The following is a 27,690-nucleotide window of genomic DNA, read 5'->3' as shown; positions in this document are numbered from 1 at the left end:
CCTCAAGGTGGCACCTCCTCCAAAGGCTTGTCGCTTAGCAACTGGTTTGCTTTGTCCAGCTGAGCTGACACTTCCACCTGTAAGATAGAAAGAGAACTTGCCAGGGCTGCTTCGGGCTCGCCCTTTCCATTCCCTCTCGCATGCTAACACACGGGCTTCTCTCATATAGTCCCCCAAATTTGTCTTGGGGGCGGTAGCTGGCAGTGAGATACCTCGGATAAGAAGGGCCCCAGTTCTTGAAGTCTCCGCTTATGGGGGTCAGAGGTGGGAAGTCACTGTTAAATCGTAACTTAGCAGTCATTTAACTGGGGAGCTAGTAGCCGTTAACCAGGGGTCAGAGGGTGACCCGAGACCTCTGTCAAGAGCTCCTCCCCGAGTAAACCTGAATAGTTCGGGGACAGGTGACATTGCCTCCACTGCCTCACCATGTACTCCAGAGCTTACATCTTGCTGGAAAGAGAGCTCCAGAAGATACAAAACTACCCAAGTGAGGTAAGTACAGGGGCGTGGAGGGTTCTGTTTCATCCGGTGATACTGTTTAAGAAGCAGGCTAGTCCGTGTTTATTCTATAAACCATGATTTAACTATACCGACTTTCCCACTACAGTATCCCAGAATAATAACTACTGTTTCAAGGTAATGATGGGTAACAATTTTAAGTACATTGTGAGGGGCAATGTCTCTAAGATGAAGCCCTCGATTATCACAGTGTGTCAAGGAGTGACTGGAAAATTCAATTCGTACTCATTAATATAGTAAGCCAAGTAGTGTTTCGTTTTTCCTAACAGCAAACTAGCACCCAGATTCAGTATAGATTTGTCCCAAGATACACTCCATCATTTTCTGACACTTTGTATTCTACTACATACTCTCTAGTACTTTTTTCTTTTACCAACAAGAGGCATTAAGTGGCTTTGCCTTCTAATTCTAATGCAGAAGCAAAAATTACCATTTGCCCAATGCCCTCATTGAAGTTACTGATGAGGGGAAAGGAAGAAATGCTTTTTAAAAACATAGAAAATTGTGTTCAGTGATACTAACAATAACCTTGTTGGTGGTAGGTCACATACATGTTCGTTTCATGCCCATTATAAACACATAAAAAAAAAAAAACCTCTGGAGATGCTGAGGATCAACTATATATTCATTGCAGGTGTGTGAAGGTCACGTTGGACAACACTTCTGTTTGGTATAAACATTGTTGTTCTCTGGCATAATAGAATTTAATGGTGGGTTACATCAGTGCAGATAATGAAGAAAGACACACGCAGTGCTTGCTTTGATAGTTGCCTTACTTACTTATTCACTATGCTGTCTCAGAAATAATTTGCTGAATTTATTCAAGTACACTCAACATAGCTGTTAGGATTTTTTGGGAAGCACATTCTTGTCTTTTCACAGAAACAACACTTAAGGGTAGGAAAAGTTTGCTTTTATATACAACAGTAACCTGGGCATTTTTATTTTCTTTTCCTAAATAAGTTTTATAAAGTTTAATAAACGAATGAAAAAAAGAATCACACATCAAAATTAACCAGACCATATACATCCATTCCAGTGAATCTCCACACAGTTAGAATGGCCATTTGGAAAAGAAACTGTGGAGCTTCCCATTGGATTTTACACTTTCAATACTGAACATATTTTTATGCATTTATCTATTACCAAAACCAAACCAAAAAATAACCACAGCAGAGTTAGAACTAGAAATCCAATTAACTTTGTATTCTCTTTCATAACACAAGAAAAACTCCAACTCATAAATACAATGGACTTGAGTTCAGAATTTTTTAGTGAAAATGTCCCTACATCATGCCTTTCACATGACATCCATCGTCTTCCAGAACTTTCAGGAAATACATGTTTTCCAATTCCCAACTATTTCCTCCTTTTCCCATTGGATCTTAAATGGCCACGTCCTCCACATACACTGTATAGACACACAGCTCAGTGTCGATTTCCTGGTCCCACTAGTGATTTCTACGCTTAGCAATTTGTTTCTAATTTACTATTATTTCATGTGTTTCCTAGCATATACCTTAAGATAAGCAACACCTCCCCATATCAACAAATAAAACTATCAAAAAAGTCAAGATTTTGAAATTCTATGAAACCCGGAAGCTCATTTTCAAAACTATGAAGACTATTTTAGTCTGTTTTATTTTATTGTTTTTTTTTTTTTTTTTTTTTTGTTTAATGACAGGGTGTTACTGCTTTTCCTGTAAGTGAAGATCTGATGAACTGGGAAGCTCAGATAGAAGGACTTCAGAATTCAATCTGGGAAGGTTTGTGTTTCAGAATCAATCTGTCTTGAGAGATGGTAGGGGGTGGGTGGGTGGAACTAGAGATCAACTCTAGGGCTTCGCTCTTAGCCCTTAATGTTTCTGGTTTTGTTTCCTTTTCAAATTTCTATTATTTATTATTTTTATTTCATATGCATTCCCATTTTGCCTTCATGTATGTCTGTGTGAAGGTATCAAGATCCCCTGGAACTGGAGTTACAGGCATTTGTAAGCTGCCATGGAGGTGCTGAGAATTGAACCTGGGTCTTCTGGAAGAACCACTCAGAACTGCTGAGCCATCTCTCCAGTCCCATGTTACTTTATTTTTAAGAAGCAAACACAATAAAGTATATTTATCAGAATATTTGCCAACAGTCTTCATGAGATCAGAGAACACCTATAAAAATTCCTGTTGACTTTAGCATTCCACACTTATTTCTTGGCTTTCCTTTCATAATTTTTCCCCTAAATTTCCAGAAGTCAAGTCCTCGAGGAACCCAGCCCACTATAAACTTTACTAACTATGAATTATTTCAGTTATTTATTTAAAGGAGATTTCTTTAAGTGGAGTGGGTGAGACAAACATAAAACAACAATGACAGTAAAATATAATATATGCTGCTATGGATTTTGGAAAGAATGCCAAAGAAGGGAGGGGGATTAGCAATCCCACCTGCAGGAGTCAAGAAGGCTTTCAAAGGAAGGAACATTTGAGTTGACAAGTGAACACTAGCCAAGTTCTAAAGGAGAAGGACATTCATGTTACAGGCGAGAAAGGTTGCTGCTGTTTCTGGGAAGGGGGAGTTCAGACAACATGAGAGGAGGCAGTGTGCAGGAGACAGAGATGGTGAGTGGATAGAACTGGGGAGAAAGAAACAAAAACCGAGGCCAGTAATGTGGCAAAGGGTCTGGTTCACAACAAAGAATGGCCTGTGCACAGTGAAGGAATTTAAGAAAATCACAGGGAAGCAGCTGGTGAGATGACTCAGCAGGTAAGAGCATTTGCTGCCAAGCCTAAAGACACAAGTTCAAATCCCAGAACCCATGTAGTAGAAGGCAAGAACTAACTTTGGCATGTTGTTCTGTAACCTACATGCACATGCACAGACACACACACACACACACACACACACACACACACACACACACTATATATTTAAAGAAGAAATTTATATTGAAGGAAAAAACAAGAAAATAATGGATAAGTTTAATCATAGAAAAACCTCCAGTGTTCGATCAGGCTAGAGCTAACCATAACACTTTAATGGCATTATTCATTTTTATATTACAGGGTTTGTCTTCCACCTGACAATAGATTTTACACCAGAGTACAACCTTGTTCCTCCAGTTGTGAAATTTCTAACAATTCCTTTTCATCCAAATGGTAAGGACTAAGTGAGACTCTCTTATTATTGTGTTATTGTGGCTTTGTCTATGCAATCTTTTGGGAGGGTGTTTAATAACCATGTTCCCCTTTAACAACTTACAATTAAAGTAAGAATACTCATTGGAAAAACTTTAAAAAGCAGAAAAAAATAACAATCCCTTTGAATCCTATAGTGAAATCATTTTCAATATTTTACCACATAGATCCTCATTTTTCTGTGTGCAAATTTTTCCACAGTTGAGATGTGATATACAGTTTTATCTAGCTTTACTTTAAATGCATTTTTAAACTTCCTAGCTTTAATTATGTATGTATGTGAAGGGGTGGTGGGTGTGCACATGAGTGTGGTGCCCATAGAGGTCAGAAGAGAGTTTTGGATCCTCCGGGGCTGGTGTTACAGGTCATTATGCACCACCCAGTGTGAGTGCTACGAACCAAGCTCAGCAGTGCTCTTGACAGAGAAGCTATCTCCCCAGCCCCGTCCTGCATTTCTATACATTCTGTAAAAGACCATGTTAAATGGCTGGATAGTACACATATCCACACATCATGTATTATTTAAGTTGAATCTAATTTTTCATCTTATAAAACAATATACGAGACAACTTAATCTTTGGGGAAAAGTATGTCAGATTGCTCTGCTGAGTTCTGTGCAAAGTGGTTGCCTGAAGCATGGCATTTTCTTTAATTGCATTCTAAAACAGTAGACAAGGTAATGCAACTGTTTGTGGGCTTCTATAGGAGCCCCTGAAACTACTGAAAACTATGATGTCTAAACTATAAGCTTTTAAAAACCTTTGTAGCTGTGCACATTATAAACAAACTAAGAAAATAATAAAACTGCATTATGCAAACTCAGGGACCACTCATGGTACAGGATAGAATATCTACACCACATAAAGAACCCTGTGACAAGGGGATGGGCCTAGGCCCTGTCCCAAAGGATATGACAGACTCTGTAGAGCCCCTATGGAAGGCCTCCACCCTCCCTGGGGAGCAGAAAGGGTATGTGATATAGGTAGGGTTTTAGTGGGGGGGGGGGGCATGGCAAGAGAAGAGGGAAGGGAGAGGGAACCGGGATTGACATGAAAAACAATCTTGTTTCTAATTCAAATAAAAAAAATAGGAAAAAAAAAAAAGAACCCTTGTGAACTACCAGAAAACAGTGTGAAATCCATGAACAAACACTGGATAGACAGAACACAACACCACAATCTCATTATGAAGAAAATAGATGCATATCAAAACATAAGATATTGTGATTCATCACTTCTGTTTACAAAATTTTAAAAGACATCAAAACTCATTTTTAGTGAGCTTGAGCAGACATCAATCCTTGACATAATGGTGACCTTTTAGGGAAGTGATTTGAAAATTTCTAATCAGCTATATCACACACACACACACACACACACACACACACACACACACACACACATATATATATATATATATATATATATATATATATATATATATTCCAGGCTTATATATTATTCTGTAGACATAGTAGCACAAGAGTATGTTATATTGAAGGATGCCCATTCCCAGTACACTTAGCCCATGGCCTTGCTGCAGCCTCTCCCATATACTTCAAATCATCACTGGGTTACTTAACAATGAAAATGCTATGTGCATGGTTGATTACTACATTGTCTCAGAAATATTGACAAGAAAAATGTTTGTACAAGTTCAATATGAATGCTGTTTTTTTTTCTGAATATTTCTGAACCTCACTTGAACCCATGAATTTCAAACCTATGCATACAAACAATATCTGCTGACAAAGGAATTTTTTTACACAGGAAGTTTTTAAGTAAAATTTTCTATATAATATATTTTTCCCCTGTATAGAAAAAGGAAGACTCATGAAAACTAGATTTTCTTTGTCACTGCAAGTGTCCCTAGAATCGTTATTGCTTGGCACATAGTAGGTGCTTACCTATCTTTTTAATAAACTATCTGGACCAGCAAAGTGATCCAGCAGGGAAGGGCACTAGTTGAGCAGCCTGACAATCCCCAACTCCCACACGTCCTGTGACCTCTCGGAATATACTGGAGTACAGGTGTCTGTGCACATGCGTACACACACAGAGACAGATGAATTTAAGTCAGTTTTAATAAATAAATACAACTAGAAATATGCTGCACATTTATTTTAAATGAAAAAAAAAAACCTTGAAAACACAATGTAAAAGTGTCCTTTCATGTGATAAAGAGATGAGCACTTACAGGTATACAGAGGGAAGTTTGTAGATCAATGTGACTTAAGAACAGAATTGCTAGGCAGGGGACATTCATGTTTTACTTTATATTTTCTTATATACTTTTCCCCTCCAATGTCCACTATTATTTTGTGAGTAAATTAGTTTTGAAGCTGGACAGATGGCTTGTGCAAGCATAAGGACCTGATTTCAAATCCTATGCACCCATATAAAACCACAGCCACAGCCACCCACACCTAGAACACCAGCACTGTGAGGGGAGAGGGGATCTCCAAGCGAGAGGATTTCGAGGGCTTGCTAACCACCAGTGTCAATGAGAGACCCTTTCTCAAAGAAGTACGATAGAGACAAACAGAGCAGGGTACCTGGCCTCCTCCTCGGGCTTCTGGGAATTCACAGGCATGCACATTCCCAGTACACTTAGCCCATGGCCTTGCTGAAGCCTCTCCCATATACTTCAAATCATCACACATGCACATGTAAATCACACACATACACACTCACAAGCCTCAAAAAAATACTATATTTGAAATTCATATTATCGAATTGCTGCAACCGGAGCCTATAATCAACTAAAGCTGGCGGGCACTGGAGATCCACGCAGTGATTATCATTATATGAAATAGGAAAAAAGGAAGAGTAGATGAAATAATTTTCTTGATGTGTCACTATGATGCTTTATAAGTTTCGAATGCTAAAAATTAATACATTGTTTTAATACAGTAGACCCATATACCGGTCAGCCCAGTATAGACTTTTTGGACAGCCGTGACAACTGGAACACAAATTATACAATAAGCAGCATCTTACTTGCTCTACAGGTAAGAATACAGTTATCTTAATGCTCTCTCTCTCTCTCTCTGAGATTCTATTTAAGATGGGCCTCACAATGTAGCCCCAGCCTGGCCTTGAACTCCTGATTATTCTGCCTCCACCTTCTGAGTGCTGGGATGGCAGGCATGCACCACCATGCCTAACTTAATGGTTTAACACATTTAATGCTCCTACTTATTCATCACACAAGGTTTAACATGTACACAGTGTATTCAGATGCTTTAGGATCTGAGCAAGCTGGTGTCAATCAAAATGTCTTCATCTGGAACTGAAGAGTGGATCTTTAGCTGCAGACTTACTTTGAAATTGATGGTTAAAGCGCTTCACAGTCAAGGAATACACTTTTTATGAAAGAAGAAAAGAACCATTGAGATGTTTTAAGGCTGGTTTTATTTCAGCTTCTCACACTGAACATGTCTCTGGAGTTTTTCCTGGTTCCCGGGCCTCATCTGCCTCAAAGAGGTGAGTCACTGGTTACACCTTAGAATATTCAGTTTTCTACTGTGTTCCAGACAATGCTAGCTGCTCTCTTTCTCTTATAAGTGTTCATATCAAATCTGGTGAAAAATGAAACCAAAGATACTCTTTCCTCAGGTCAATGTCTGGTTCCCAAATGCCACATTCACGGCAGGGCTCACATCCTCAGACACATATACCTCCATCATATGTCCTCTTTTTTCATCTAATGCTACAGCCAATTATTCCAGTAGCATTGTTTGACTGCAATATCCTACCAAGGAATCTACTTGTCATCAAGAATATCAGTGATAAATTATTAAATTTTGAACATTTGGAATGCCTGGAGAATAATTTGTAACATAATTCAATTCTTCACCAAAATTGTAACATAATTTTGATTTCTTATTCCTGAAAATAAAAGTATTAACTATTATGTTGAATCATCTTGACAGATTAAAATCTCACTTTTAAAGCCATTCAGTTCATTCATTCATTCATTCATTCATTCATTCATTCATTCATTCATTCAATAAACATGTGTTAAACATCTACCTACCAGTATGAGATTGTGTTCTGATAGAGAAATCTGAGACATGGAGCTGGAGAGGTGACTCAGTGTTAGAATCATCCATTGGCTCCCTCCCACATTCTCTTCAGGGCTAAGTACAAATTCTGTCTCAGAGCAGAGGACCTGCTTTTTGCAGTTGGGCTCAGACTCCCTCTGTGCAATCCTGCGTCCCTTTGTATCCCCATGCTTTTCTGCACTCACCTTTCTTGATGCAATTCTGATCAAAAAGAATTTTCAGAGTTGTAAAGTCTTAACAGGACAAACCCAAGAAAGGCTTGAACCTCCAGTAATGCTTGGCCCCCTCTCCATCAGGCGGCCACCCATCTTCGTCCCTGCTCTCCAGACTGTCCATCACGGGGCTCTTCACATCACAGTCAGGTCGAGTGATTCTCTCTCTCATATGTCTTTCCTGATTCCTTTTCCTAGGTCAGGGTTTATGGCTTTGGTCTAGAGGGTGCTTGCTTTGCCAGGTACCCAACAGTATTTAGATTTCTACCCAAGCACTGTGGCACTTCAATACTCACACTATTTCCTGAACTCTTTTCCTATTGGACTATAGCCGATAGCATCCTTGAGGCATGCCAAGGAGCCAATTTTCACTTACTCTTTAGTAATTTCATTTAAATCACTGTGACCAGTGTTTACTGATAATGGACACTACAAATACAGACCATAACTATTGTTTACCTCCTTTTGAATGAAAAAACATATTAATTACCATATTGTTGCTTTTCAAAGAGATGGTACTTTAAATATTGTTTAAAGTATTTTACAAATACTAGTCATCGCACCAGAAAATTGTTTTGGTTTTGCTTATGGCTTTCTGTATGCATTTATTACTTACTGTGTGTATGTGCTACAGCATGCACATGGAAGTTAAAGGACAACTTTCTGGAGAAGTTTCTCTCCTTTCACCATGTGTGCCCTGGGGATCAAACTCAGGTAGTGAAGCTTGGCAGCAAGCACCATCACCCATGAACTTGCCTTATTTTTTGTTGGCTTGCTTTAAGGTAGGGTCTCACTGTGAAGTCTTGGTTGGCCTCGAATTCACCATCTCCTGCTTCCATCTCCCCAGGTGTGTGCCACCATACATGACTTTTTCATGATATTTATTTATTTATTTATTTATTTATTTATAGTTTACCTTTGTCTCTTTATTTGGGGGTGACAGGCCATGAAGGAGGTTAAAGGACAGCTTATGGGAGTCAGTTCTCCTTCCACAATGTGTGTTCCAGGGATCAAACATGATAGTCAGGCTTGGTGACAAATACCTTTCACCCACTCAGCTATCTTGCCTACCTGATTTTTTTTCATAACTTTTAAGCCACAATTGTTCCTTTTTCCCTGCAACCACATTTAAGTACTATAGCAGTATCCTAGTTTGTTTCTCTGTTGCTGTGATAAAACATTAACCAAAATTAACTTGAAGATGAAAGGGTTGATTGACTTACACTTTCTGATCATCATCCATCACTAGGAGAAGCCATGGCAGGAACTCAAGGCAGAAACCTGGAGTCAAGAACTGACACAGATATCATGAAGGAGGGATCATTCCTCATGGCTCGTTCAGCTTGATACAACCCAGAACGACTTGCCTGGAGGTGGCACTGCCTACAGTGGCCTGGTCCTTCCACGACAATCGTTAATCAAGAAAATATACCATAGGCTTGTGGACAGGCCAAACTAATGGGGGCAATTCCTCAGTTAAGGTGTCCTCTTCCCAGATGACCCCAGTCTGTGTCAAGTTGACAAAAACAAACAGGTACAAGCAGTACCTGCAATAATTCTGCTAACTGTATTCTATCAGCCTGCATATTATAACACGCAATGTTCAAAATCTGAACAGTATTTCAGTTTGGGGTAAAGCAATTTTTGAGGTGACCAGTAAGCAAATCATGGTCTAGCACAGAAATTTTGGTCACCACTGGTCATCTATTTGACCCAAGTGCATGGATTCTGTGGTATGCAGAATTTTAAAGGGGTTCCCCCAAGACACTAAACTATATACTACTGTGAATGGAATATCTACAGAATTTTGGTTATCAGTCAGCTCACCTTAAGACAAGAAGGTTAGTCTATACTATGCAAAGTGTTCATTGTCTCTTAGCATTGGAATGTACAAGAGTGAAGACAGTTGAAGAAGGGATGTAACCAAAGGAAAGAGGTCAGATTCCACTCTCTGGGAGGTTTTCTCACCCCATGGCTAGCTCCCAGATGCTAAATGTCAAAGACAAGGACTGAAGAGATGTCTGTAGGAGCAGATGGTGGCACACCGCTAACAGTCTGACCAATAATGAGATCCTCAATCCTACAGCTGCAAGGAACTGAAATCAGCCAACCTCGAGCTTGTGAGAACATGTCAGATTCTTCTACCAAGAGCCCAACCTGCTGCCACGTAGCCTCTGACCTTGTTCAGTTTGGAAACTAGTCCTACATCCTGGGTTTTCCATCTAAAAAATATCAAGATTACAAGATTTTTTCTTTTAAGATGTGAATTTGTGGTAGTCACAACAATCACAGAATACTACTATAGACACTAAATTAATCATTTAATGACTGAAAGGGATATTGACTCTGTGTGTGTGTGTGTGTGTGTGTGAGAGAGAGAGAGAGAGAGAGAGAGAGAGTGTGTGTGTGTGTGTGTGTGTGTGTGTGTGTAAGCTTCCATATCTGTGTGTTTAGCCACGATCTAATGTGGTCTCCTATTAGTATATAAAGGAAGTTTTTTCATCGTTCTCCGATGTTTAGCCTACTTTACATAAAAAAACAATTTAAATTTATATGATAGGAATGGATGTTATAGAGGGGGGGAAAGCTTTTGCTTTGATCCCAGCATTTAATGAATACACAAAATAAAATCAAGATAGAGTGAGTTTCCCGGGGATGATCTGTGTCTCATCATCTCTATGCCTATTTCCTAGTAGGTATAGACATATGAGGCACTCATTAAATGCTTGTTGAGTTTTGGCTTGTCTTGCTATTCCAAGAAAATTTTATTTTAAACTTGTTTGCTGTATGTGCTTTCTTTTAGGTGCTGCTCTCCAACCCTATCCTAGAAAACCCAGTGAATTTGGAAGCAGCCCAGCTGTTGATTCAAGATGAGTCTATGTATAAAGCAGTAATTCAGAGACTTTCCCAGCCAGCACGACGACAAGGACAACGTAAGAATTACTTGCATGGTTTTCCTTGGCAATTAGCATCGCTACATGAAATATTTAAAGCAATTAATTGACTTGTAAGGGATATTTTAATATTTTCTTTATCCATTTTCAGTAATGAAGTGACATTAAATTTCCTCTCCTATAGCTATTTGTCAAACCAATCAGTGTGGTCCTTTTACACTTTTAATATTTTATTTATTACTAGTGTGTGGTTTTCATGAGTGGGTAGACAAAGTGCATGTGTGGAGATGAGAGGAAGACTTGAAGGAGTTAGTTCTCTCCTCCCACCATGGATCCCCATTATTAAACTCATGTCATCTGGCCCGTGTATCGAGGGACTTTTACCTGCTAAGCAGTCATCTTGCCAGCACAGTATGCTCCTTGTGAAAGCATCAGCAAAGATTTTTAAGCTCAATGTATTTACATGTTACAGTCATGTAAATGATAGAGATGGATGCTATTCATTAAAGTTCATCTACCTATCATCATATTGCATCTAACTTTTATCCTCACATCTGTAATGAGTGTTTCCCAGACTGCTTGTAGTACCCCAGATGATGCCTCCTTTCCTCTCGTTTAAGAAAATGTTCAGCATTTTCTTCCTGGGCATTTCTTTCCCAGATATTCCTTCTATTGGTCCTTCGGGAATGACACTGGAAGCACTCCCGTCTTCTACTTAGTTATTGATATCCTTGGGTCTCTGCCAGCATCCTCCACTCTTTGTGCCTTCCACCTCCATTGTCCCTGTATTGTCTCTCCAGTCAGCACAGCTCAGAGGGCTTTCCCACAAGCAAGCAAGTTCTTTCTTACCTACCCTGACCTGCCTAGAAGCATTCAGAAACCTTTAATACTAGTTTAATTGCCTCTCCAGCCAGCAGACTTCTATCACTTTACATACTTTTCTCTCATATTTGTATCGACCCCACCCCTGCTGTCCTTCTAAGACTCCACGTTTCACAGTCCGTTCATATGACTTGTAAATGCTTGTACCATCGTGATTAAGTTCAATTTTTCCTCCTTTACAGGCTTTTGTATCCTATACAAATTGAGCAGTATTAATCAGAGGTCTTCTCCAGTGCCTCCGGACATGTATTCATTTTTTTTCCAGAGTTCTTCCAGCCTTTGCTGGCACTTTCGAAGTTGATTAATACATAGAGCAATAGCATTGCTTCACACTGGCATCATTTCTGGACCTAGCAGTTTTCTGTGCCATCCACAGATACATTCTCTAGAATAGTACTGGCTCTCAGTAAATAGCTGTAAGATGAATGAAGAGTATATACCATTTAACCTTTCACTGAAACCTACTAATACCCTCATTATAAAGAAATATTCTGTAAGGTAAAGCTGTGTGCATATGCTGATGAATAGCAATTTTTTAAAGCTGGGCTCAAAGATGTTATATAATAAATGACTCTATACAATAGATTCCAATTTTGTCCTGCTATGGGATAAACTTGAAATCAAAGCTAAGTATGGTGGCACATACCTGCCATTCCAGTACTTTGGAAGCAGAAACAGAAAGATGGTGTGTTCAAGGCTAGACTTAGCTATGCAGTAAGGTCTTGGCTCAAATAAAAAAAAACACTAACTTACTTTCCTTGTTTCTGTTAGTTAAAAAAAATTTACAAATGCAACTTAAGGAAGACTAGTCTTATTTTGGTTTATGGGTGGCAATTATAGTCCACTGTGCTAGGGAAATCACAGGGATAAAAGCATGAAGAAGCTGGTCATATTGCATGCAGTCAAGAAGTAGAGAGCAGTGTATACTGGTACTCAACCACTTTCTCCTATTTATGCAGTCTAGGACCCAACCACAGGAAATGGTGCCACTCACAGTAGATGCTCTTATCTACTTCGACTAACCTAATCAAGAAAATAGCACACAGGTATGCTTAGAGGTCCCATCATCTTCTAGGTGATCTCATCAAGCTGACAATAGAGATTAACCATTGGAGCTCCAGTCCTTGTCAATATGACACCCAATTATATCACTTTCAGCCAATATCTTCCACCTCTTGTCCAAAACTCTCATGTTCATCTCATAACACAAAATAGAATCCACCTTAAGAAGTCCCCATAGTCACTAAAAATTCCACCAGTGCAAATGTCCAAGGTTCTCACCTCTTTTGAGACTCAAGGCAAAGACTTCTATTATACAATGGCACAGAATAAGCATTCATATTCCAAAAGGGAAGAATAGGGGCACAGAAAGCAATGATCAGATCAAAGCGAGACCCAAATCCAGCAGGAAAAATACCAACTCCTGCAGCTCCATGCTTGGCATCTGGAGCTTATGACTGGATCATCTGGGCTTCACAGATGGGTTTATGTCCCCTACTGCTCCAGTGCTGCTCCAGCCTACAGCATATATAGAATCTCTCATACCAGCTCCATCGTATGCCTGTAGCCTACCTTGGTACACATCCCATGGTCCTGAAATCCCCAACATTTTGACATCTGCCTTGTAACTTAGGCTCCACCATTAACACCCACTTCGGGGCCTCCTTGCAGGGACTCCAACCCTGCCATACTGTCTTGTCTTAACCACTGCCTGGAACTACAGGGCAGGACTTCATGACTCTCTCAATCTTGCATCTCTCATGCTTGTAAAAACCAGTGCCACATACTGTGAAGTTCTGATGACCCTGGGGAAACACTTCTCTAATCAGTTGCTTTGGAGGAGCAGGGAAACCCTGCAGTTTAGGCTTTCTTCCTGAAAGCGAATTTGGATTTTTACAAGGTTCAGCCTCTGATGGGTGAGTTTTTACACTTAGGATACCTTGTCCAGTGAAACCCAAGCTCCTCCCAGTACTGCTCATCTCTGTAATAATCACAGCTGTTTTCTCAGCAGCAGCTGAAATGCCCTCCTGTCTTGAAGTTTCTCCCTGCCAAACAAATTAGTCCATCAGCTGTAAATTCAGCTTCACTCAAGTTCTCAGGACACAGGCAGAACGAATCCAGATTCTTGGCCAAAATATCATAGAAACGGACCAAACCAGTTCCTGATGGAGTTCTTGTTCCCTGGCTGGGCCTACACTGTCCATGTGTCTCTGGTCATTCTTGTCTTTTAGGTTGCTATCAGAATAGCTCATTTAAGCTCTGCTTGTAGCATAAAGAGCTTTCCTGGCCCAAAGCTCCAAATTTCTACTACATCTGTCCCTCAAACCAGTTCCAAAGGCCAAAGAACAATATGGTCAGGTTTCTCATAGCAAAACCCCCACTTATCAGTACCAAATTGATGTACTATTTATTTCTCTCCTGATGTCATAAAGCACTCTGACAAAGGCAACTTAATTAAGGAAGGGTTTGTTTGCGTTCACAGTTTGAGGTTACTATGGTCCACAGTCAATGGGCAGAGAGCAATGAATGCCAGTGCATAACCAGCTTTCCCAGGTTTATACTATAGGGCACAGCCCTGGTGTAGTTGAAGGTTTTTCTCTGTTTCTCCTGATCCTGCTGGATCAGCTTTTCTCCAGTCCATCAGTCCCCACAACCACCTATTAAATAATCATTCGGAGGCTTAATATTTATTATAACTGTTTGGCCAATGGCTCAGGCATATTGTTAACTAGCTCTCACAATTAAATTAACCCATTTTTGTTATTCTAAATTTTCGCACAAAGCTTGCTGCTTGATACCTCACATCTTGCTTCCCCAGAAACCAAATGGTGGCTCCCTGACTCTGCCTTCTTTCTCTCAGCATCTTTTTTTTCTTTTCTTTTCTTTTTTTTTTTTATTTTCTGCCTGACTCTATTCTGCTTGGCCATTGGCCAAATCAGCTTTATTTAGCAACCAATAAAAGCAACACAGATTCACAGCATACAGAAGGGCATCCCGAATTACCCTGGGAATTGTGCTAACCATAGTGAGTGAGCCTTCCCACTTCAGTTAACCTGGTCAAAGTAATCCCTCACAGGCATGCTCTGGGTGATTTTAAACCTCATCCATTACAGTTGAGAGTGACTAACCCTGACGTCAGTCTCTTCTTGTCCTCCATCAGCAGACAGCATCCTTACAGTACAGCACTCAGGAAAGCCAGCCACGTCACCAAACACCCAGAAAACAAGGAATGAACCAAATAGCATCTTTAGCTATTTTATGTTCCTGTAATAGTGAAGTGTAGACATCAAAGCCAGTTGGTGTGCATAGGCTGACTTGACACCTTGGCTGTTCAGGGAATAGAGTCTAAGACCCCATAAAAGGGATGAGTTTCTGAGGTTGATAGGGGAAGAGCATGCTGATTTGGAGGCCACAGCTGCTTCTATACACCAGGAGGAGGAAGTGGCAGGAAGCTTCCTCAGCGCTGTATTAGACAGAAGTACGTCTATGTGAACTTGTGTGAAAACTACATCCAGCAGGAAATAACTGCCTGTAAACACTTGCAAAAAGGTCTCTGCATGGCTATAAGAATCCTCACTTTTATATTATACATGTGAAATGTTACTACAGATACAGAAATCCAGGAAACACATAGGAAGAATTATTGTCACATCTTAGCAATATAAATTTGGATCAATTGAGGCAGTTCATTTTACCATCTTGAGGCACTAACTGTAGATGAGAACTCTGTCCTCAGTGTCCAGTGTGGTAGCGGACAGAAGGACTGAATAAAATCTGTAGAATGAGTGAATGCAAAAAAAAAAATCCCACATATTTAGATTTAGATTTTAATCTACAGTGTACTTAGTACTTGAAAGGGCTTTTAATCATCTTGTCCTTGACACCTCATTCTTAGGGAGGAATCCAAGGGTGAGGATAGTTGAAAGCCACATAGCACCCGAGAATCCACACAGACCTTCCCAGTCTATGGTGCTTCCAAGTTTAATGGGGTGAATGGAATCAGTTGTTTAGGGTGAAACCGTAAGAATTTGCATGTGTAAAATGGAAGGCCAATGTGATAGCCAAATTCAATTCAATGAAGAGGTTCCTGGGAAACTATTTACTAATTGTAAACCAAAGTAGGAACTGTGCTTCTCCCAAGCATGTGTTACATAGCTTTACCCTCTTGTTTGGTGGGCCCTGGTCACCAAACCTGCATGCTCCACTTGGAACATGGCATTTTCTAAGAAGCTGCTTAGCTCATGCAAGAGCAAAAGTGATGGGAAGTTGTTTTCCAGGCAGCTGAGGAGATGTCCTGCAAAGGGAAGATTGCGTCTGTGTGGCTCCAGAAAACTGTGGTCCTGACATTTACATGTCAGTCAACCTGTCCTAGGCTTTCCAGACAGTGGCCACTAAAGTCCAATATTTGCAGGCCTGGCCCTACTTTGTACCAGAATATATCTTAACTACACTGGAGATGTTTTCCTCAATAGCCAGTGTTGGGAATCAAGTTTATCCTAACCCCCAGTCTGGTGATATGTAGACATGCAAATGCCACTCATTCCCCAGGTTTCCTCAAATGACTTCAGGGTTTGTCCAGCCTACATAGTGATCTGAGCTCTGAGTTCAAGCTTGTTTGCTGGTAACCCACTAACCGTTTCCTGCCCTAATTGACTCCTGTCCTTGGGACTTGTCTCCCTTATCTGGAGTGCTCACACACCTCAGGCTGCCTGTACCATCCTGATAGAACTGAACCTAGTGGCCCCTTTTACTTGTAGTGTGCTAGTTTGGACAATGGATTAACAGACTGCTGGTAGACTCCTAACTGACCATTCCTGGCAGCAAATGCTATTGTAGTGGCACCCTTCATCATAGACGGTATCCTGCAAGTCCCAAAGCAGTTATCTAACTCTAGGTGCCTAAAAGATGAGATGAGATCAGTTGGTCAGGTATTAAAAACAAAATGTCATTATTTTATAACCACCAGTGTTGATTTAGTAGAGCTAAATGGCCATTTGCAATGTTATCTAAGAGACTTGTTGCCTGGTTAAGCCAGGAATTGGACAAGAAGCCACTCAAGTGGCTTCCAACATACACTTGCTAGTCACGAAAATTTGGAGAAAGAAAGGTCTGGCAGGGGCCAGTGTGTAGCAGCTGTTTGCCTTCCAGACTGATTACTGTGGCCTTCTAGCTTGTCATGATGGGATTTCATATCAGCTCTGTGTCCTCTGTTGTTTCTCAAGCTGTCCTTGTGAAGTTTGCTTTCTGGATGCTTAATACAGCCAAATAATCTTTAACTTCTGAGGACTATGGCTGTTTTGACATTTTAAAGATAGGTTTACATAATTTTAAAAATCTTTGGTTGAAGGAAATGCTTGAGTATAAAAATAGAAAAAAACTGAGTAAATGGTAACTAATTCTGGTATGATGATTGTTTTTGTTAGCCAAGTGTCTTCATGTAGCTCTCAACAGAGGAAGAACGTTTTAAATATCAGGTGCTAATCTAAATAAACTATTATAATAAGCTGGCAGATGAGTCAATAAACTACCATGCATAACCAGCAGATGAATTAATACCTGAATAAAGGGAATTACCAAAGCAGAGGGATTATAATACTTTTTTTTATATCATATGCCTTTTCAAAACTTGCGGCTTTGAAATTAATTCCTCCTGGAAATAGTTTTCACACAAGTCCACACAGAAGTACCCTGTCTACCATAGAGTGAACAAGCTTCCTGCCACTTATTCCTCCTGGTATATGTTTTCAAATATGTTCTGTTCAATTTGTAGTTAGGAAAAGGCCGTGAGGGTTTGATTCTCCAGTTTAAGCTCCCAATTAATTTGCTGATTTTTTAAATTGTTATAACTTTAAAGAACATTTTCTCTACATAGCGAGCTGTTGGAAGTTGTACAGAACTGTGAGTCTCCATTTTTATTTTTGGGATACGTACATGGGGAGGCATGTGGGGTGGAGGTGGGGGTGGAGACTCTCCTTTCCCTGGAAAATGTATTTTCTAGACAGCAGAGGAAAGAACATTTAGCCCGGTGGCACCGCCCACTTCTCACATAACAGAAACTTTAGAAATGTCCCTGAGACCTAGCGACTGCAGCATTCTCGCACACATCCTGTGGCTTAGGGCAGAGGCACCGGAAGGGAAGTAAAAGGTCCTCGCTGAGACAGCCCACTGCAAAGCTTCTTTGCCTCTTTGTATTTGAGCGGCTCACATGGGCCAGGAAGTGTCTAATCTGTTAGTTTTAACTGAAATGTTAGGTTTATATTTTTGCCAAAAGAACACTTTTTTTGTTTTGTTTTTTCAAGACAGGGTTTCTCTGTATTGCTTTGGAGGTTGTCCTGGAACTCTCTCTTTAGACCAGGCTGGCCTCGAACTTACAGAGATCCGCCTGCCTCTGCCTCCCGAGTGCTGGGATTAAAGGCGTGGACCACCAACGCCCAGCTCAAAGGAACACATTTATAGCTTTGAAAGCAGAAAGTAGAACGCAGTTTTGAGTATAGCACTTCAAGACCTTAGAAGCTTGAAGCGGTCATCCTTGAGTGCTGCCCCCTGGAGGCAGCAACTGTCAGCGCGCTTAGCTATTTCTCCCAGAACAGACCAACCAAATTTTGGATCAGCTTCCCTGCTAGTTATTTCTGAGATTTTCAGCTATTAGTTGTTGTTTATAGACTTTATCTTATGAAACACAAAGATGTTGCTATTCACATCTACACTTCTTCCACTTTACAGTTTTTGTTATATCAATATATAGTTTTTTTTTAATTTGTTAAGACTTTGTAATTACTTTGTAAATGCCTCATAAATGCTCCTCACAGTTCACACATGGGGATTGTCTTTCATGTCACGAATGGCCTAATTGTTTCCTTTCCCTTGCTTGTTTGTGTAAAAGTCCTATCAAGAAGGCTAAACTTCCCCGTCAAACTATGAAATAGCTCCTAGTTATTTGATCAGTACTCTTCCCTTTTGTTTCTGTTAATTTCTTAGTGCACAAAATAACATTTCTGGTTTCATAGAGGTGTCCTCATACATAAGCGTCCTTGGCTGTTGTTTTCGCTGTCTCCCCCACCGCTCTCCCCTATGTCCTTCTGCCTGTCTTTTTCCCACCTGCTTGAAGAGCATTTCCTCTGTGTCTCATGATCTGATGTCTAAGTGTGGCTTGTTTGTTTGGCTTGACTCAATGATTTTCAGTTGTATCCATTTGCCTTTACAGCTGCATAGAAATTCATCGTATATGTAAACCACATTTTCTTTGTCTGTTCCATCTGTTGATGGACGTCTCGACTGGCCCATTGCTTGACTACTATGAATAGTGCAGCTATAAACATATCATGCCAGTGATTCTGTGGTATGTTGATTAGGAGGCTTGAGAAATGTAGTCAGCTTTTTGGTGAGCCTCCATAGTAATTTCTATAACGGTTATGTAAGTTTATATTCCTAATGGTGATGAATGAAAAAGGGCATCATTTTCTATACTATTCTACACTCTTGTATTGTACAGAATAGATTTCTGTACAAACCTTTACCAATGCCTGTATGTTGAAGTGTTTTGGTTTTTTTTTTTTTTTAACTGTTTTTCCTCTCAAAGTTTCAAAGTTTCAGTTCTTACATCAAGGTCATTAAACCATTTTGACTAATTTTTTGCAAGGTGAGGAATGGGGATCTATTTTCACTCTTGTGAATATGGAAATCCAGTTTATCCAGCACCATTTGATTAAAGGACTATTCTATTCTTCAATATATGTTTTTGATGGCCTTTAAAAAATAAGGCAACTATTTGGTGTCTATAGCTGCAGAAGGTTCTTTCTGGGTCCTCTGCTCTACACCATTGCTCCACATGTCTGTTTTTGTGCCAGTGTGTGGTGGTTTGAAAGAAAATGGCCCCCAAAAGGAGTGGCACTGTTATGGTGTTGGAGGAAGTGTGTCACTGTGGAGGTAGGCTTTGAGGTCTCTTTTGCTCAAGCTTCCTGTTGCCTGCCTATCAAGATGTAAGGACTCTCAGCTCCAGCACCACATCTGCCTGCATGCCTCCATGCTCCTGCCATGATGATAATGGACTGAACCTCTGAAACTGTTAGTGAGCCTCCCTCAATTAAGGGTTTTCCTTATACAAGTTACAAGGTCATGGGTCTCTTCACAGCAATAAAAACCCTGACTAAGACACCGTGTCATGTTATTTTTGTTACTGTGGCTCTGTAATATATTTTAAGATCAGATATTATGATGCCTCCAACATTTTTCTTTCTGCAAAGAATCGCTTTATCTAGTCAGGGTCTTTGTGTTTCCATGTGAATTTTAGGATTGATTTTTCTAGTTCTGTGAAGAATGTCAGTAGAATTCTGGCAGAAATTACCATGAACCTGTAGATTATTTTCAGTAACACAGGTATGTTTTACATTAATTAATCCTATCCATGATCGTTAGAGATCTTTCCATCTTTCTGTGTTTCCTTCAGTTTTTCTCTTCAGTGTCTCAAAGTTTTTATTGTGGAGGGCTCTCATCTTTTTGGTTAGAATTTTCCCTAGCTATTTTTGAACCTATCATGACTGGGATTTTTTTTTTCAAACGTCTTTCTCAGAAAATTCACTATTAGTATATTCAAAGGTTTCAACTGTGTTTGCATTTGAACTCCCCCTTCCCAACCATACACCGCCTCAGGTGTTTGGACACTTAGTCCCCTACTGGTGGCACTTATTAGGAAGGTTATAGGACCTTTGATGCTTGAGCCTTGATGGAGGAAGTATATCATTGGGGGAGAGCTTTAAGGTTATATGTCCTGCCCCCATTTCCTGTTCTCTGCTTTCTGAGATGGATGGAAAATAATGTGCCAGACTCCTGCTCCTGTTGTTATATCTTCCCCACCATAGAACAACTTATTGTTCTGGAACAGTAAGTCAAAACCAATCCACCAATCCTTTTCCCATTAAGCTGCCCTCCACCCCCACCACCACAGAGGTATATTTTATCACCGCAACAGAAAGGATACTAATATACTAATACAGCTACTAATTTCCTAGTTGATTTGGCATCCTGGTACTTGGTTTAGTGTCTGTCTGCTCTAAGAGTTTTCTGATGGGTATTTGGGATCTTAAATATTTAAGATGTCTGAACATGGGGATGATGTAACTGCTTCCCTTTGTATTTGCATTCCTTTTCTTTCCTTTTAATTTTTTTTCATTTTATGTGTATTTAGGTGTTTTGCCAGCATGTATGTCTGTGCACAGTGTGCATACAGCATCCAAGGGAACAGAGGATGGTATCAGATTCCCTGGGACTGGAGTTGAAGGTGGTTGTGAACCACCTTGTGAGTGTAGAGCAACCGATGCTCTTAAGCTATAAACCAACTCTTCAGTCTCCTTTCACTTTTGCTGTCTTACTGCCTGACATAAGAGCACTATATTGAATAAAAATGTACAGACTGAGCACCCTTATCTCATTCCAAGTTTAAACTCCAGTGTTTCCTGTTTAATGTTGGTTAAAGGTTTTTCATACAACCTTTGTTATGCCAGGATGTATTTAACTTTAAAAATGGTGTTATTTTATTTTGAGTGTATGAGCATTTGCTTGCATATATGGTTGTGTACCATGTGCATGCTTGGTGCTTGCAGAGGCCAGAAGAGGTCATTAGATCCCTTGAAACTAGAGTTACTTGTAGCTGTGAGACACCATGCAGGTTCTGGGACTAGAACCCAGATTTTCAACCAGAGTATCACATGCTCTTAACTACTGAGCCATCTCTCCAGTCCTTATTTCTAGTTTCTTTAAGGCTTTTATCATTAAGAAATGTTGAAGGGTCCTTTTGGCATCTACTGAGATGATTATAAGGTTTCTGTCCTTATGTCTGTTTATGTCCGAGTTATGCTTATGGATCTGTATATGTTTGGCCAACTTTTCATCCATGGAGGAAACCAACTTAGTCATTGCTCTCACTTGATTTTTGTGGCTGTGATAAGACACTTTGATCAAAAGCACATAGAGTAGCAAAGGATTTATTTGACTTACACTTTCAGGTCTCAGTCCATCCTTGAAGGAAAGCAGAGCATGAACCCAACCAGGAGCTTGAAGCAGAAACCATGCTGCTTTCTGGCTTACTCAAGCTCATATTACCTGGCTTTCTTATACACCCCAGGACCACATACCCAGGGAATGGTACCACCTATAATGGTAATCAAGGCAGTCCTCCACAGACATACCCAGGGCCAGTGTGATACAGCTAAGTCTAAGTAGGACAGTCATGATGTGCGATCTTCTTAATGTGCTCTCCAACTTTTTTTACAAGAAATATTTGAGAATTTTTACATGTATTTTCATCAAGGAAACTGATCTGTTGTTTTCTTTCTTTGGTGTATCCTTATGCAGTTTTTGGAATCATGGTCATATTAGCCTTGTAGAGTCTTTCATAGTGTTCCTTCCCCTTGTACTTAGTTAAACAGTTTGAGGAGTGTTGGTATTAGTTCTTCTTTGGCGGCCTGGTAAAATTGGGCAGTGAATCCATCTAAACCTGGACTTTTCCTTGTTTTGTATTGTTTTTATTTTAGTTACTACCCAGTTCATTGATTGCTTAATTGATTGATTGTAGATCTGTTCAAGTGGTTTAAATCCTGACTTAAATTTGGTAGGCCATATGTATGAAGAATTCATATTTCTTCTAGATTTTCCAGATTTTTGGAAGTGTAAGTTTCCAAAGTACTCCCTAATGATTCTCTGGGTGTTTTGTTGTTGCTGTTGGAATTTGTATTAACCTATTTTTTGTACCTCTCACTTCATTAATTTGGATGTTCTCTTTATTTGATTATTTGATTAGGTATCTGGCAATTTTATATTTACTTTTCAAAGAACCAAATCTTGATTGACTCTATGAATTATTTTTTAGTCCCCATTTCATTAATTTTTTCCATGGTTTTTATTATTTCTTGCCATCTTGGGTTAGGATTTGTTTTGTTTCTTCGATGACTCACTGGTCCTTCAGAGAGTGTATTGTTCAGTCTCCATTTATTCCTGTAGTTTCTGCAGTCTTTCTCCCTACTGATTTCTGATTTTACTGTGCTATAACTTAATAATATATTAGATTGTTTCGACTGCTTTTTATTTGGGAAAGCTTGATTTTCAGTCTAGAATGTGGTCTGTTTACTTACAGAGAGTTCAATTGGCTGCTGACAAAAGAAGGATATTGTTTCCATTGGATGAAATATTTCATAGCTGTTAAAAGTCCATTTGATCTATGGTATAAATTAACTCTAGGGTTCCTTTCATTGATTTTAAATTGGAATAAATCTAGAGAGCAGAGTGAAGTAATGAAACCAGCCACCATTATTATATCAGCACCCATCTATCCTTTCTATCCATCAGTGTTTGCTTTATAAAACTAGGAGTCACATTGTTTGGTGCATATGTATTTATGATTGTTTTGTATTCTCAATGGATTGTTTCCTTTAGCAATGCATAGTTCCATTCTCTGCTGACTCATTTCAATTTGAAGTCACTTTATCAGCCATCAGAGTGCTCTGCAAGGTGATTTTAGTTTCTGTTCACTTGACAGATCACTTTTCAATATCTGATTGTCAACCTGTATGTGTCTTCCAGTGCGGTGTGTTTCTTAGGGACAGCAGAAGTTTGGATCTAGCTTTTTTTAATCCAGTCAGTCTATGTGTCTTTATTGGTGAGCTGAAGCCACTTTACATTTTGTGTTGTTATATAGGGATATTTACTAATTTCTGTAATCTGCTGACTATTTTTCTGGCTGTTTGGATTATTGTTTCTTATGTTCTCTTCTGTAAGAGGAGAAATAAGATTTGCTACCTTACTATGTGAGACATGATGGATTCCCTCATAGCTCTCTTTCGTTCCATCATTTTCCTTCTGAAATCGCTTCTATGATGTTCTCTCACAATGACTATTGCCTCTCTCAATCCTTTGTATATAAAATTCCTTTAAGTGCCTTTGGCAGTGCTGACTTAGTGGTCACAAACAGCTTAATTTGAACTTGTCTTGAAATGTCTTAATTGTTTTAAATAGCACTGATGTAGATAGCAGTCTTGGTTGCTGTGATGGCTTAAAGAAAAATGGCCCCAAAAGGGAGTGGCACTAATGGGAAGTGTGGCATGGTTGGGAGGAAGTATGTCACCATGGGGGTGGGCTTTGAAATCTCCTATGTTCAAGTTACCCCCAATGAGGCAGACCACTTCCTGTTGCCTGCAAGTCCAGATGTAAGACTCTCAGCTACTTCTCCAGCACCATATCTTCCTGCACATCACCATGTCAAATCATGTTAATATTGGACTAAACCTCTGAAAATGTAAGCCACCCAATTAAATGGCTTCCTTCATAAGTTGCCATGGTCACGGTGTCTCTTTAAAGCAATAAAAACCCTAACTAAGACAGTTGGTGATTATTTTTAAGGATCAAAGTGTGTCATAGAGAGATCTGATATTTGGCCTCTGTGGCGTCATCCTCTTAAAGCTGTTGATGTGCCTTTGTTTTGTATTTTTGACATCTTGACTACAATATGTTGTGAAGTTATTCTCTAGTCATGTCTACTTAGGATTCTAAATGCTTCCTGTATTCAAATGTGTTTTTCTTTCTCTAGTTTTGGAAAATTTCCTGTTATCATTTCTTTGACAATGCACTATGCATCTTTCTATTCTTTGTATTCTTATTTTTTCTGCATTTCAGCTTCATTTATTATAATTGTGGGGTGTGCATCATCATTACACACAGGACACTGAATGCATGTGGGGTTAGAAGACAACTTCGTGGAGTTTGTTCTCTCCATCAACCTTTAAATAGGTTCGGGCAATCTATCAAACCCAGGACATCAGGCTTGTACAGGAAGCACCCTTACCTGCTGAGCATCTCGTTGGTCTGGTTTTGTCTCTGATTGTGTCACTGGATGTCATGGTCATTCTATCCCATCCCCATTTGATACTTTTTTTTATTGGTTCAGTGCTTCATCAACCTGCCTTGATATTCTTTCTTCTCCTTGTTCAAGTCTATTGACATTTTCCATTGTGTTCTTTACTTGATTCATTGATTTTTTTTTTTTTACTTTCAAACTCTCTTTTTTAAAATCTCAACTTTCTTGCTGAAGTTTCCTTCCATGTTGCTGACTTTTTTCTTCCACCATATGGCTTATTTCTTATCCATAATTTGATACTCTCTTCTCTGTTGCTGACTTTCTTCTCTAGGTCTGATTGAATTCATCCACTTGATTGCACCCTCTCTAAGGTCATTGATCATTTTTACATAAAATCTTTGAAATCTCCATCTGAAATCTTCCTTACTTCAGCATCTTTGATTTTAGGAGTTGAGGAGTTAAGAACTTTCGTAGGAGTCAAGTTACCTTGCCTGTTCTAGTTTGCTGCATTTTTGGCTTACAGTATGTGTATTGTTTGGTTAGTAAATGCTTCTGGATTTGGGAAGTGGACACATAATTCTAATTGAGCAGCAAACTCTTGGGAGCTGAATTCTCAATAACACTCAGCTAGGAGGAGATAAACTCCTGTGCCAGCAGCATCAACCAACAAGACATGGAAATACATGTGCAGTAATGTATTGATATGTGTGTGTGCATACATATATATATATATATATATATATATATATATATATATATATATTCGTGTGTGTGTGTGTGTGTGTGTGTGTTGTAACTTTGGCAGGATCAAAAATTACCTCAGAGACAAAACTCTAGGCTGATCTGTGAGAGATATTCTAGAGTAGGTGGGAAAAACTACCCTGACTGCTGGACTGAATAAAATGGAGAACATGAGCTAAGTGCCAGAATCCTTCACTCTCTTCGTAGTGACTGTGGATGTACTGTGAGCCACTGCCTCCAGCTTCTTTCTTCATGCCTGCCTTGCCACAGTGGGCTGTGTTCTCAAACTGTGAGACAAATCAAACCCTTCCTTTCCTAAATTGCTTTTGTCAAGTATTTGCCCATCAAGGAGATAGCAACTATATGGCACTTAAAATCAGTTGCAATTCACTAATATGCATCAATGACCACAAAACTCAAAATAACAAAACTCCTGTAGCATGTACTGTGACATTAGAAATTAGTTAAGCATGAGACTAGTAAATGACTGAGATTCAGGAAGGAGGAGAGAAAAGCTGGGGTGGGGGCAGGAAGCAAGGTTAAACACAAAAGGAGAGAGACTATGGAGAAAGGTAAAGAACATTATAGAGGGGAAGAGAAAAGGTGTAGAGAGTGGTGATTTGAATGAGAATGGCCCTCAGAGGCTCATATGTTTGAAGATTTGCTCCCTAGTTGGTGGAACTGTTTGGGAACAATTAGCAGGTTTAGTAGGTGTGGCCTTGCTCTGGGTGATATTTTAGCTGAAGAGTGACTCCCATGTATTGTTGGGAGTGTAGGAAGTAACAACAACCCTAAGATGTGTGTAGGCCTTTGTACTTCCAAGGCTTCATGTGTATCCGTTTCTCTGCTGGGAAAAACTATTGTGGAGTTCAGAATTCTCAGGCTCTTCAACAGTGAAAGACAACTATGTGACTCCAGAATTTGACCCCATTCTGACCTCAGGCTCAGAGCCATCAAACTCCAGGGCCTTCTGAATTGATGACCTGTGTTCTGAGACTCCAAGGGCAGGACTGTGTCTCTCCTCCTACACTTCCCATCCTCAGCTGGTCCCCTACTGCCTCTACCTTTCCACCCTTGTCTGGCCCTTCTGCTCTGCAAGACCCCTCTGTGCCTCCCCTCCCCCAAAGGCTGTGACAGGCCACTAAGAGTCTTTCTAACCTGTGGGTGTTCCCTAATCTTAGGCCCTCAGGGTAGCTCAGTTGTTAACAATAGAAGCTCCCAGCTGCTGCGTGACAAAATGGGATCTCTCCTCCACTGACTCTGCTCCAAGGAATCACTGTCTCGCCAACATCTGCAGCTAGATTTGTGGCTGTGGGAACCATGGGCTTGTTTTGAAGGTAGGCCTGCCTGTCTGTTCTAGGCCTTCTGCGTTCCCTCCCCCACCGGGGATCAATGCCAACGCAGCTGTATTGTGTTCTGCTTGTCTCTCAGTGTCATGGTATGTTTTTCTTTTTTTTCCCCTCCCTGATTTTTCCCAGTACCCTTCTCTTCCTTCAGGAATTTCTGAAGCTTTTATCTCTGTTTCTCTCATTGGGATAAAGTCTGTTTTGTTTTTTTCTTTGTGTGAACATCTCTTTCACAGTCCCTCAGAGGAGGAGTCTTTACTTAACTCCCCGCTTTCTGTCCTCCACACTCCTGTGCTGTTCAGCCCTGAGTCTCCATGACTGCTTCCGCAGAGGGTAGGTAGGCATCCTCCCTCGTTTCTGGGCAGGGATTTCCATGTGGTTCTCAGGGGTGAGGATGGTAAGTGCAGGTCTGTGCTCAGCCTCTGGCCTCTCCTCTCAGAGTTACCTGGCACCTTTGGACCCTGAGTTCTTTCTGGAATGCAGCTCTGCTTGCTGTCTATCAGCCTTTCCTACTTGAGCAGTTGGGTTTCAGATTCCCAGGGACCTGCCAACACAGTTGCCATTTGACATCTGCTTTCCGTCTTGAAATTCTTTCTTGTCCTTTTTCTTTGACGTCTTCGATGTTTTATGCTATACTTTTACCCCCTTCCTGTGATTTTATTGAGATTCTAGAATACACATAGCATCACCTCTTCCGGCTCCAAGTCACCACAGCCCTTTTCTATTTTCTCTTTGCAGTAAAAGAGGGCGGCCTAGAGTTAACTGAAGAGCCACAGGAGCATTTCAGGTAAGGTTTGCTTGATCACTCTCTCTGTCGGTTTTTTTTCAACCCAAACCACTATTAAATGATACTGACTTTGTGGTTTATAATGAAAGCATTCAAAAAGATCTATGTTTATTTTTATGTCTGTGTATGTGGGTGTCTGTGGAGGACAAACGAAGAGCATTGGTTCCCTGAGGTAATAGTCTCCTGTGAGTGTGAGCCACCTGATGCCGCTTC

At 40.1% G+C, this 27,690-nt stretch overlaps 1 protein-coding gene across 1 annotated transcript in view; it reads left to right on the top strand.

The window, feature by feature from the left end:
* The first annotated feature begins 426 nt into the window (after nucleotides 1-426).
* Nucleotides 427-27,690, top strand: part of Ube2u (ubiquitin conjugating enzyme E2 U) — a 44,175-nt gene continuing 16,911 nt past the window's right edge. Inside the window, exons 1-6 of the mRNA XM_035438952.1 lie at nucleotides 427-492; nucleotides 2,204-2,285; nucleotides 3,574-3,666; nucleotides 6,618-6,715; nucleotides 10,787-10,916; nucleotides 27,429-27,477. Coding sequence (XP_035294843.1) covers nucleotides 427-492; nucleotides 2,204-2,285; nucleotides 3,574-3,666; nucleotides 6,618-6,715; nucleotides 10,787-10,916; nucleotides 27,429-27,477 — 518 coding nt within the window. The remainder of the gene's footprint in view (nucleotides 493-2,203; nucleotides 2,286-3,573; nucleotides 3,667-6,617; nucleotides 6,716-10,786; nucleotides 10,917-27,428; nucleotides 27,478-27,690) is intronic.

The sequence above is a fragment of the Cricetulus griseus genome, chromosome 2 (assembly GCF_003668045.3).
Source record: "Cricetulus griseus strain 17A/GY chromosome 2, alternate assembly CriGri-PICRH-1.0, whole genome shotgun sequence".
Taxonomy (NCBI): domain Eukaryota; kingdom Metazoa; phylum Chordata; class Mammalia; order Rodentia; family Cricetidae; genus Cricetulus; species Cricetulus griseus.
This window is presented reverse-complemented; position numbering and strand designations above follow the sequence as displayed.